Here is a 12,705-nt window from a genome sequence, read left to right as displayed (position 1 = left end):
AGTCAGTACCCCAATCAGCACCCCCATCAGTACCCCCATCAGTACCCCAATCAGTACCCCCGTCAGTACTCCCATCAGCACCCCAATCAGTACACCAGTCAGTACTCCCATCAGCACCCCAATTAGTACCCCCGTCAGTACCCCAGTCAGTACCCAATCAGTATCCCCGTCAGTACTTCCATCAGTACCCCAATCAGTACCCCGTCAGTACTTCCATCAGTACCCCCGTCATTACCCCCATCAGTACTCCCACCAGTACCCCAATCAGTACCCACGTCAGTACTCCAATCAGTACCCCCGTCAGTACTCCAATCAGTACTTCCATCAGTACGCCAATCAGTACCCCTGTCATTACCCCTGTCAGTACTCCCATCAGTACCCCCGTCAGTATCCCAGTTGGTACCCCCGTCAGTACCCCAGTCAATACCCCAGTCAGTACCCCAATCAGCACCTCAATCAGTACCCCAATCAGTACCCCCATCATGGGGCAGACGAGGGGCGGCAAACACACGGCTCAGCAGACATTATCACACAGGATAGGATTAGATACACAGCTCAGCAGACAGAATCACACAGGACAGGATTAGATACACTGCTCAGCAGACAGTATCACACAGGAGAGGATTAGATACACAGCTCAGCAGATGGTATCACACAGGATAGGATTAGATACACGGCTCAGCAGACGGTATCACACAGGATAGGATTAGATACATGGCTCAGCAGACGATATCACACAGGATAGGATTAGATACACGGCTCAGCAGACAGTATCACACAGGATAGGATTAGATACACGGCTCAGCAGACAGTATCACACAGGATAGGATTAGATACACGGCTAAGCAGGCAGTATCACACAGGATAGGATCAGATATACGGCTCAGCAGACAGTATCACACAGGATAGGATTAGATACACGGCTCAGCAGACAGTATCACACAGGATAGGATTAGATACACGGCTCAGCAGACAGTATCACACAGGTTAGGATTAGATACACGGCTCAGCAGACAGTATCACACAATATAGGATTAGATACACGGCTCAGCAGACAGTATCACACAATATAGGATTAGATACACGGCTCAGCAGACAGTATCACACAGGTTAGGATTAGATACACGGCTCAGCAGACAGTATCACACATGATAGGGTTAGGTACACAGCTCAGCAGACAGTATCACACAGGATAGGATTAGATACACGGCTCAGAAGACAGGATCAAACAGGATAGGATTAGATACACGGCTCAGCAGAGAGTATCACACAGGAAAGGGTTAGATACACGGCTCAGCAGACAGTATCACACAGGAGAGGATTAGATACACGGCTCAGCAGAGAGTATCACACAGGATAGGATTAGATACATGGCTCTGCAGAGAGTATCACACAGGATAGGATTAGATACACGACTCAGCAGACAGTATCACAGAGGATAGGATTAGATACACGGCTCAGCAGACAGTATCACACAGGATAGGATTAGATACACGGCTCAGCAGAGAGTATCACACAGGATAGGATTAGATACATGGCTCTGCAGAGAGTATCACACAGGATAGGATTAGATACACGACTCAGCAGACAGTATCACAGAGGATAGGATTAGATACACGGCTCAGCAGACAGTATCACACAGGATAGGATTAGATACACGACTCAGCAGTCAGTAAAACACAGGAAAGGATTAGATACACGACTCAGCAGTCAGTAAAACACAGGAAAGGATTAGATACACGGCTCAGCAGACAGTATCACACAGGATAGGATTAGATACACGGCTCAGCAGACAGTATCACACAGAAGAGGATTAGATACACGGCTCAGCAGAGAGTATCATTCAGGATAGGATTAGATACACGGCTCAGTGGAAAGTATCACACAAAAGAGGATTAGATACAGCAGCTCAGCAGACAGTATGATACATGACAGGATTAGATACACGGCTCAGCAGACAGTATCCGCATGGTCAGATTAGATACAGGTGCTCAGCAGACAGGATATAATGTGACTGGCTTAGATACTCTGAAGTTGCAGACAGTATGGCACATGACAGGAGGCCCCTATATCAGCGACCATTGTATCACTGTGCAGCAGTCCCAGGAGCAGATTATTACTGAAGGATTTAGCTCATTGTCTCTGCAGGAGAAATAATCCTGTGAATTTCTGTGCCTGCTTGTTGTGAGAATTAACATGTAATCACCGATGACATCACACATCTATACATGACACCGGTGACATCACACATAAATAGAGGATACCAATGACATCACACATCTATACATGACACCGGTGACATCACACATAAATAGAGGATACCAATGACATCACACATCTATAGATAACACTGATGACATCACACATCTATAGATAACACTGATGACATCACACATCTATAGATGACACAGGTGACATCACACATCAATAGAGGATACTGATGAGATCACACATCTATAGATAACACTGATGACATCACAAATCTATAGATAACACAGATGACATCACACATCTATAGATAACACTGATGACATCACACATCAATAGAGATACCAATGACATCACACATCTATAGATAACACTGATGACATCACACATCTATAGATAACACTGATGACATCACACATCTATAGATAACACTGGTGACATCACACATCTATAGAAGACACTGATGACATCACACATCTATAGAAGACACTGATGACATCACACATCTATAGATAACACTGATGACATCACACATCTATAGATAACACTGGTGACATCACACATCTATAGAAGACACTGATGACATCACACATCTATAGATAACACTGATGACATCACACATCTATAGATAACACTGGTGACATCACACATCTATAGATAACACTGATGATATCACATCTGTAGATAACACTGATGACATCACACATCAATAGAGGATACCAATGACATCACACATCTGCAGACGATGATTTCCCCTGATTCCTGCGAGCAGCGCGGATTATAAATTGTCTGTAATGATATAAGAAGCAATTCATCTCGCTCCAGTCATTATTCTCGCGCAGTTTCTCTTTTCAGACTCGGCCGCATTCATCTAGAACATGGAGGCGACTCATGAGAATACCAATCGCTCATGATCAACTTTTCAGAGGAGCTGAGCCGTCACCGGGGATCTCGTCTGCATAACAAGTGCAGGTACCGCAATGTCACTCAGCTCTTAAAGTGACGGAACATTCAATGCATGGAGTTTCCTCTCCCTGAAAAGCTGGGTGACAAGACACACGGGTGCAGTAGACACACAGCTTCTGGTTCCTAGAAGATACGTCTTCCTGGTGCTGTCAGACACCCGCCATCCTCTACGACAAGGCAGAATTACCAGCAGGAGTCTGGAGAATGGGCTTCTTTACAGTCTGTTACCAGAATGAGGTTTCCTGCATTTTATAGACTAAAAACAATTGGAGCAAACACTCAGAATCTGCATTAGGTCAGGACGAGTGTCTCTCCATCCACTGACTGCAAGCAGAGATACAATGGTGGCACTACTGGACACAGATCTGGTGCAGCATCACCGTTCACATGCGTATTTAACCCTTAGGCCCCGGCCCCACTATCAGTATTTTTTCTCAGGAGTGGGAGCCAAAACCAGGTGAGGAACAATCAGAGAAAAGGTATAATAGAAACAAGTCACCAATTCTGCATTTATCACCCACTCCTGGTTTTGTCTCCCACTCCTGAGAAAAAATACTGACCGAATACTGAACAAATACTGATAGTGGGGCCGTGGCATTACTTTTATATCCAAGAAGAAAAACTTACGCAGAAGATGTGCAACAGGACGGCTCCTTTTTGACGTTCTTTGATGGTGAATAGATCATCCGGAAACTCATTAATTGCTGCCAAGCAAAAAAAAAATAATAATTAAAATAAAATTACTGATCTGCTGGATGTTAAAAAATGGAAAATAAGTAGAAGAGGATGAAAGGAAAAAACAGCAGCAAAATACAGAGGATACAATGTGCAACGAGACATAGAAAGTGTAACTGTTTTCAGTCTTCAGAGCTGAAATCTTACAGCATTCCTTAGCTTTTGCCTCTGGGAAGTGTATATTACACCAGAAGTCATCTGATTGAAGGAGAATTAACTGCCCCCGGAATTATAGTAGTTCATATAAACTGGGAGGTCAACAAGCTTGCTGACTGTTTCCAATAACAACCAGCATTAAAGTGAATACAGCTCTGGAGAATAATACATCTTGTATGATACAGTTTGCTGAGCTGATGGTATCTAAGCCTTCCTTGCATGATTCTGTCTGCTAAACTACGAATCTAAGCCAATCATATGTGGTACTGTCTCAGAGAACGATGCAGAACTACAATCCCCATCATGTATTGATTGATAATTGGAATAAATACTTTTCCTTCTGCATTCCCGCAGGTGGAGCGAACGAACATGGTGCAGGAGCCGTCTCTGCAGGAGGTACAGACAAGCAGAGAACTGCTGGAATTATATGTGTCAGATCTAAAAGGCTGCTGACGAGCTGGAGGGACCGAGCCTCATTACTACAGGAAGCAGCTGCAGAATGACAGATCACAGCAGGAACCACACAGAGCGCAGCTCCTGAGGGACAAGAAACATCCCAACATTACCTGAGTCCAAACAACCCGCAGACTTGATATATTATGTATAGGCTCATATATACTGTACTCCAAGTGTCAGCGTCATTCTCCTACACCCCAAGTGTCAGCGTCATTCTCCTACGCCCCAAGTGTCAGCGTCATTCTCCTACGACCCAAGTGTCAGCGTCATTCTCCTACGCCCCAAGTGTCAGCGTCATTCTCCTACGCCCCAAGTGTCTGCGTCATTCTCCTACGCCCCAAGTGTCAGCATCATTCTCCTACACCCCAAGTGTCAGCGTCATTCTCCTACACCCCAAGTGTCAGCGTCATTCTCCTACGCCCCAAGTGTCAGCGTCATTCTCCTACGCCCCAAGTGTCAGGGTCATTCTCCTACGACCCAAGTGTCAGAGTCATTCTCCTACGCCCCAAGTGTCAGCGTCATTCTCCTACGCCCCAAGTGTCAGCGTCATTCTCCTACGCCCCAAGTGTCAGCGTCATTCTCCTAGACCCCAAGTGTCAGCGTCATTCTCCTACGCCCCAAGTGTCAGCGTCATTCTCCTACGCCCCAAGTGTCAGCGTCATTCTCCTACGACCCAAGTGTCAGCGTCATTCTCCTACGCCCCAAGTGTCTGCGTCATTCTCCTACGCCCCAAGTGTCAGCGTCATTCTCCTACGCCCCAAGTGTCAGCGTCATTCTCCTACGCCCCAAGTGTCAGCGTCATTCTCCTACGCCCCAAGTGTCAGCGTCATTCTCCTACGCCCCAAGTGTCAGCGTCATTCTCCTACGCCCCAAGTGTCAGCGTCATTCTCCTACGCCCCAAGTGTCAGCGTCATTCTCCTACGCCCCAAGTGTCAGCGTCATTCTCCTACGCCCCAAGTGTCAGCGTCATTCTCCTACGCCCCAAGTGTCAGCGTCATTCTCCTACGCCCCAAGTGTCAGCGTCATTCTCCTACGCCCCAAGTGTCAGCGTCATTCTCCTACGTCCCCAAGTGTCAGCGTCATTCTCCTACGCCCCCAAGTGTCAGCGTCATTCTCCTACATCCCAAGTGTCAGCGTCATTCTCCTACATCCCAAGTGTCGGCGTCATTCTCCTACATCCCAAGTGTCGGCGTCATTCTCCTACGCCCCAAGTGTCAGCGTTATTCTCCTACGCCCCAAGGGTTAGAGTTATTCTCCTACGCCCCAAGTGTCAGCGTCATTCTCCTATGCCCCAAGTGTCAGCGTCATTCTCCTACGCCCCCAAGTGTCAGCGTCATTCTCCTACGCCCCCAAGTGTCAGCGTCATTCTCCTACGCCCCAAGTGTCAGCGTCATTCTCCTACGCCCCAAGTGTCAGCGTCATTCTCCTACGCCCCCAAGTGTCAGCGTCATTCTCCTACGCCCCAAGTGTCAGCATCATTCTCCTACGCCCCAAGTGTCAGCGTCATTCTCCTACGCCCCCAAGTGTCAGCGTCATTCTCCTACATCCCAAGTGTCAGCGTCATTCTCCTACATCCCAAGTGTCAGCGTCATTCTATTACATCCCAAGTGTCAGAGTCATTCTCCTACATCCCAAGTGTCAGAGTCATTCTCCTAGACCCCAAGTGTCAGCGTCATTCTCCTACACCCCAAGTGTCAGAGTCATTCTCCTAGACCCCAAGTGTCAGCGTCATTCTCCTACACCCCAAGTGTCAGCGTCATTCTCCTACGCCCCAAGTGTCAGCGTCATTCTCCTACGCCCCAAGTGTCAGCGTTATTCTCCTAAGCCCCAAGTGTCAGCGTTATTCTCCTACGCCCAAAGTGTTAGCGTTATTCTCCTACGCCCCAAGTGTCAGCGTCATTCTCCTACGACCCAAGTGTCAGCGTCATTCTCCTACGCCCCCAAGTGTCAGCGTCATTCTCCTACGCCCCAAGTGTCAGCGTCATTCTCCTACGCCCCAAGTGTCAGCGTCATTCTCCTACGCCCCAAGTGTCAGCGTCATTCTCCTACGCCCCAAGTATCAGCGTCATTCTCCTACGCCCCAAGTGTCAGCGTCATTCTCCTACGCCCCCAAGTGTCAGCGTCATTCTCCTACATCCCAAGTGTCAGCGTCATTCTCCTACATCCCAAGTGTCAGCGTCATTCACCTACATCCCAAGTGTCAGAGTCATTCTTCTAGACCCCAAGTGTCAGCGTCATTCTCCTACACTCCAAGTGTCAGCGTCATTCTCCTACACCCCAAGTGTCAGCGTCATTCTCCTACACCCCAAGTGTCAGCGTCATTCTCCTACGCCCCAAGTGTCAGCGTCATTCTCCTACGCCCCAAGTGTCAGCGTCATTCTCCTACGCCCCAAGTGTCAGCGTCATTCTCCTAGACCCCAAGTGTCAGCGTCATTCTCCTACGCCCCAAGTGTCAGCGTCATTCTCCTCGACCCCAAGTGTCAGCATCATTCTCCTACGCCCCAAGTGTCAGCGTCATTCTCCTAGACCCCAAGTGTCAGCGTCATTCTCCTACGCCCCATGTGTCAGTGTCATTCTCCTACGCCCCAAGTGTCAGCGTCATTCTCCTACATCCCAAGTGTCAGCGTCATTCTCCTACATCCCAAGTGTCGGCGTCATTCTCCTACATCCCAAGTGTCGGCGTCATTCTCCTACGCCCCAAGTGTCAGCGTTATTCTCCTACGCCCCAAGGGTTAGAGTTATTCTCCTACGCCCCAAGTGTCAGCGTCATTCTCCTATGCCCCAAGTGTCAGCGTCATTCTCCTACGCCCCCAAGTGTCAGCGTCATTCTCCTACGCCCCCAAGTGTCAGCGTCATTCTCCTACGCCCCAAGTGTCAGCGTCATTCTCCTACGCCCCCAAGTGTCAGCGTCATTCTCCTACGCCCCAAGTGTCAGCATCATTCTCCTACGCCCCAAGTGTCAGCGTCATTCTCCTACGCCCCCAAGTGTCAGCGTCATTCTCCTACATCCCAAGTGTCAGCGTCATTCTCCTACATCCCAAGTGTCAGCGTCATTCTCCTACATCCCAAGTGTCAGAGTCATTCTCCTACATCCCAAGTGTCAGAGTCATTCTCCTAGACCCCAAGTGTCAGCGTCATTCTCCTACACCCCAAGTGTCAGAGTCATTCTCCTAGACCCCAAGTGTCAGCGTCATTCTCCTACACCCCAAGTGTCAGCGTCATTCTCCTACGCCCCAAGTGTCAGCGTCATTCTCCTACGCCCCAAGTGTCAGCGTTATTCTCCTAAGCCCCAAGTGTCAGCGTTATTCTCCTACGCCCAAAGTGTTAGCGTTATTCTCCTACGCCCCAAGTGTCAGCGTCATTCTCCTACGACCCAAGTGTCAGCGTCATTCTCCTACGCCCCCAAGTGTCAGCGTCATTCTCCTACGCCCCAAGTGTCAGCGTCATTCTCCTACGCCCCAAGTGTCAGCGTCATTCTCCTACGCCCCAAGTGTCAGCGTCATTCTCCTACGCCCCAAGTATCAGCGTCATTCTCCTACGCCCCAAGTGTCAGCGTCATTCTCCTACGCCCCCAAGTGTCAGCGTCATTCTCCTACATCCCAAGTGTCAGCGTCATTCTCCTACATCCCAAGTGTCAGCGTCATTCACCTACATCCCAAGTGTCAGAGTCATTCTTCTATACCCCAAGTGTCAGCGTCATTCTCCTACACTCCAAGTGTCAGCGTCATTCTCCTACACCCCAAGTGTCAGCGTCATTCTCCTACACCCCAAGTGTCAGCGTCATTCTCCTACGCCCCAAGTGTCAGCGTCATTCTCCTACGCCCCAAGTGTCAGCGTCATTCTCCTACGCCCCAAGTGTCAGCGTCATTCTCCTAGACCCCAAGTGTCAGCGTCATTCTCCTACGCCCCAAGTGTCAGCGTCATTCTCCTCGACCCCAAGTGTCAGCATCATTCTCCTACGCCCCAAGTGTCAGCGTCATTCTCCTAGACCCCAAGTGTCAGCGTCATTCTCCTACGCCCCATGTGTCAGCGTCATTCTCCTACGCCCCAAGTGTCAGCGTCATTCTCCTACATCCCAAGTGTCAGCGTCATTCTCCTACATCCCAAGTGTCGGTGTCATTCTCCTACATCCCAAGTGTCGGCGTCATTCTCCTACGCCCCAAGTGTCAGCGTTATTCTCCTACGCCCCAAGGGTTAGAGTTATTCTCCTACGCCCCAAGTGTCAGCGTCATTCTCCTATGCCCCAAGTGTCAGCGTCATTCTCCTACGCCCCCAAGTGTCAGCGTCATTCTCCTACGCCCCCAAGTGTCAGCGTCATTCTCCTATGCCCCAAGTGTCAGCGTCATTCTCCTACGCCCCCAAGTGTCAGCGTCATTCTCCTACGCCCCAAGTGTCAGCGTCATTCTCCTACGCCCCAAGTGTCAGCGTCATTCTCCTACGCCCCCAAGTGTCAGCGTCATTCTCCTACATCCCAAGTGTCAGCGTCATTCTCCTACATCCCAAGTGTCAGCGTCATTCTCCTACATCCCAAGTGTCAGAGTCATTCTCCTACATCCCAAGTGTCAGAGTCATTCTCCTAGACCCCAAGTGTCAGCGTCATTCTCCTACACCCCAAGTGTCAGCGTCATTCTCCTAGACCCCAAGTGTCAGCGTCATTCTCCTACACCCCAAGTGTCAGCGTCATTCTCCTACGCCCCAAGTGTCAGCGTCATTCTCCTACGCCCCAAGTGTCAGCGTTATTCTCCTAAGCCCCAAGTGTCAGCGTTATTCTCCTACGCCCCAAGTGTCAGCGTCATTCTCCTACGACCCAAGTGTCAGCGTCATTCTCCTACGCCCCCAAGTGTCAGCGTCATTCTCCTACGCCCCAAGTGTCAGCGTCATTCTCCTACGCCCCAAGTGTCAGCGTCATTCTCCTACGCCCCAAGTGTCAGCGTCATTCTCCTACGCCCCAAGTGTCAGCGTCATTCTCCTACGCCCCAAGTGTCAGCGTCATTCTCCTACGCCCCCAACTGTCAGCGTCATTCTCCTACATCCCAAGTGTCAGCGTCATTCTCCTACATCCCAAGTGTCAGCGTCATTCACCTACATCCCAAGTGTCAGAGTCATTCTTCTAGACCCCAAGTGTCAGCGTCATTCTCCTACACTCCAAGTGTCAGCGTCATTCTCCTACACCCCAAGTGTCAGCGTCATTCTCCTACACCCCAAGTGTCAGCGTCATTCTCCTACGCCCCAAGTGTCAGCGTCATTCTCCTACGCCCCAAGTGTCAGCGTCATTCTCCTACGCCCCAAGTGTCAGCGTCATTCTCCTAGACCCCAAGTGTCAGCGTCATTCTCCTACGCCCCAAGTGTCAGCGTCATTCTCCTCGACCCCAAGTGTCAGCATCATTCTCCTACGCCCCAAGTGTCAGCGTCATTCTCCTACATCCCAAGTGTCGGCGTCATTCTCCTACGCCCCAAGTGTCAGCGTCATTCTCCTACGCCCCAAGTGTCAGCGTCATTCTCCTACGCCCCAAGTGTCAGCGTCATTCTCCTACGTCCCAAGTGTCAGCGTCATTCTCCTACGCCCCCAAGTGTCAGCGTCATTCTCCTACGCCCCAAATGTCAGCGTCATTCTCCTACGCCCCAAGTGTCAGCGTCATTCTCCTACATCCCAAGTGTCAGCGTCATTCTCCTACATCCCAAGTGTCAGCGTCATTCTCCTACATCCCAAGTGTCAGCGTCATTCTCCTACGCCCCAAGTGTCAGCGTCATTCTCCTACGCCCCAAGTGTCAGCGTAATTCTCCTACATCCCAAGTGTCAGCGTCATTCTCCTACACCCCAAGTGTCAGCGTCATTCTCCTACGCCCCAAGTGTCAGCGTCATTCTGCTACGCCCCAAGTGTCAGAGTCATTCTCCTACGCCCCAAGTGTCAGAGTCATTCTCCTACGCCCCAAGTGTCAGTGTCATTCTCCTACACCCCAAGTGTCAGTGTCATTCTCCTACGCCCCAAGTGTCAGCGTCATTCTCCTACGCCCCAAGTGTCAGCGTCATTCTCCTACGCCCCAAGTGTCAGCGTCATTCTCCTACGCCCCAAGTGTCAGCGTCATTCTCCTACGCCCCAAGTGTCAGAGTCATTCTCCTACGCCCCAAGTGTCAGTGTCATTCTCCTACACCCCAAGTGTCAGCGTCATTCTCCTACGCCCCAAGTGTCAGCGTCATTCTCCTACGCCCCAAGTGTCAGCGTCATTCTCCTACGCCCCAAGTGTCAGCGTCATTCTCCTACGCCCCAAGTGTCAGCGTCATTCTCCTACGCCCCAAGTGTCAGCGTCATTCTCCTACGCCCCAAGTGTCAGCGTCATTCTCCTACACCCAAGTGTCAGCGTCATTCTCCTACGCCCCAAGTGTCAGTGTCATTCTCCTACGCCCCAAGTGTCAGCGTCATTCTCCTACGCCCCAAGTGTCAGCGTCATTCTCCTACGCCCCAAGTGTCAGCATCATTCTCCTACGCCCCAAGTGTCAGCGTCATTCTCCTACGCCCCAAGTGTCAGCGTCATTCTCCTACGCCCCAAGTGTCAGTGTCATTCTCCTACGCCCCAAGTGTCAGCGTCATTCTCCTACGCCCCAAATGTCAGCGTCATTCTCCTACGCCCCAAGTGTCAGCGTCATTCTCCTACATCCCAAGTGTCAGCATCATTCTCCTATGCCCCAAGTGTCAGCGTCATTCTCCTAGACCCCAAGTGTCAGCGTCATTCTCCTACGCCCCAAGTGTCAGCGTCATTCTCCTACGCCCCAAGTGTCAGCGTCATTCTCCTACGCCCCAAGTGTCAGCGTCATTCTCCTATGCCCCCAAGTGTCAGCGTCATTCTCCTACATCCCAAGTGTCAGCGTCATTCTCCTACATCCCAAGTGTCAGCGTCATTCTCCTACATCCCAAGTGTCGGCGTCATTCTCCTACGCCCCAAGTGTCGGCGTCATTCTCCTACGCCCCAAGTGTCAGCGTTATTCTCCTACGCCCCAAGTGTCAGCGTTATTCTCCTACGCCCCAAGTGTCAGCGTCATTCTCCTACGCCCCAAGTGTCAGCGTCATTCTCCTACGCCCCCAAGTGTCAGCGTCATTCTCCTACGCCCCAAGTGTCAGCGTCATTCTCCTACGCGCCCAAGTGTCAGCGTCATTCTCCTACGCGCCCAAGTGTCAGCGTCATTCTCCTACGCCCCCAAGTGTCAGCATCATTCTCCTACATCCCAAGTGTCAGCGTCATTCTCCTACATCCCAAGTGTCAGCGTCATTCTCCTACATCCCAAGTGTCAGCGTCATTCTCCTACGCCCCAAGTGTCAGCGTCATTCTCCTACGCCCCAAGTGTCAGCGTCATTCTCCTACACCCCAAGTGTCAGCGTCATTCTCCTACACCCCAAGTGTCAGCGTCATTCTCCTACACCCCAAGTGTCAGCGTCATTCTCCTACGCCCCAAGTGTCAGCGTTATTCTCCTACGCCCCAAGTGTCAGCGTTATTCTCCTACGCCCCAAGTGTCAGCGTCATTCTCCTATGCCCCAAGTGTCAGCATCATTCTCCTACGCCCCCAAGTGTCAGCGTCATTCTCCTACGCCCCAAGTGTCAGCGTCATTCTCCTATGCCCCCAAGTGTCAGCGTCATTCTCCTACATCCCAAGTGTCAGCGTCATTCTCCTACATCCCAAGTGTCAGCGTCATTCTCCTACATCCCAAGTGTCGGCGTCATTCTCCTACGCCCCAAGTGTCGGCGTCATTCTCCTACGCCCCAAGTGTCAGCGTTATTCTCCTACGCCCCAAGTGTCAGCGTTATTCTCCTACGCCCCAAGTGTCAGCGTCATTCTCCTTTGCCCCAAGTGTCAGCGTCATTCTCCTACGCCCCCAAGTGTCAGCGTCATTCTCCTACGCCCCAAGTGTCAGCGTCATTCTCCTACGCGCCCAAGTGTCAGCGTCATTCTCCTACGCGCCCAAGTGTCAGCGTCATTCTCCTACGCCCCCAAGTGTCAGCATCATTCTCCTACATCCCAAGTGTCAGCGTCATTCTCCTACATCCCAAGTGTCAGCGTCATTCTCCTACATCCCAAGTGTCAGCGTCATTCTCCTACGCCCCAAGTGTCAGCGTCATTCTCCTACGCCCCAAGTGTCAGCGTCATTCTCCTACACCCCAAGTGTCAGCGTCATTCTCCTACACCCCAA

The 12,705-nt window shown here is 50.8% G+C and overlaps 2 protein-coding genes across 4 annotated transcripts in view; one reads left to right on the top strand and one right to left on the bottom strand.

Moving 5' to 3' along the window:
• The window catches only part of LOC141153468 (uncharacterized), a 52,416-nt gene extending 47,562 nt beyond the window's left edge, over window positions 1-4,854 (top strand). The window contains exon 2 of the mRNA XM_073638278.1: window positions 4,420-4,854. Within this exon, the coding sequence (XP_073494379.1) occupies window positions 4,420-4,518 (99 nt within the window). The 3' untranslated portion in view covers window positions 4,519-4,854. The remainder of the gene's footprint in view (window positions 1-4,419) is intronic.
• SLC24A4 (solute carrier family 24 member 4) overlaps window positions 1-12,705 on the bottom strand; it is a 96,940-nt gene that overhangs the window by 27,237 nt on the left and 56,998 nt on the right. For all 3 annotated transcript variants that reach the window (XM_073638274.1, XM_073638275.1, XM_073638276.1), the window contains exon 3: window positions 3,802-3,878. In XM_073638274.1, coding sequence (XP_073494375.1) covers window positions 3,802-3,878 — 77 coding nt within the window. The remainder of the gene's footprint in view (window positions 1-3,801; window positions 3,879-12,705) is intronic.

The sequence above is a fragment of the Phyllobates terribilis genome, unplaced genomic scaffold (assembly GCF_046119375.1).
Source record: "Phyllobates terribilis strain yellow unplaced genomic scaffold, ASM4611937v1 Scaffold_7__3_contigs__length_470593459, whole genome shotgun sequence".
Taxonomy (NCBI): Eukaryota; Metazoa; Chordata; class Amphibia; order Anura; family Dendrobatidae; genus Phyllobates; species Phyllobates terribilis.
The sequence above is the reverse complement of the archived record's forward strand: the minus strand, read 5'-3'. Positions and strand labels throughout refer to the sequence as shown.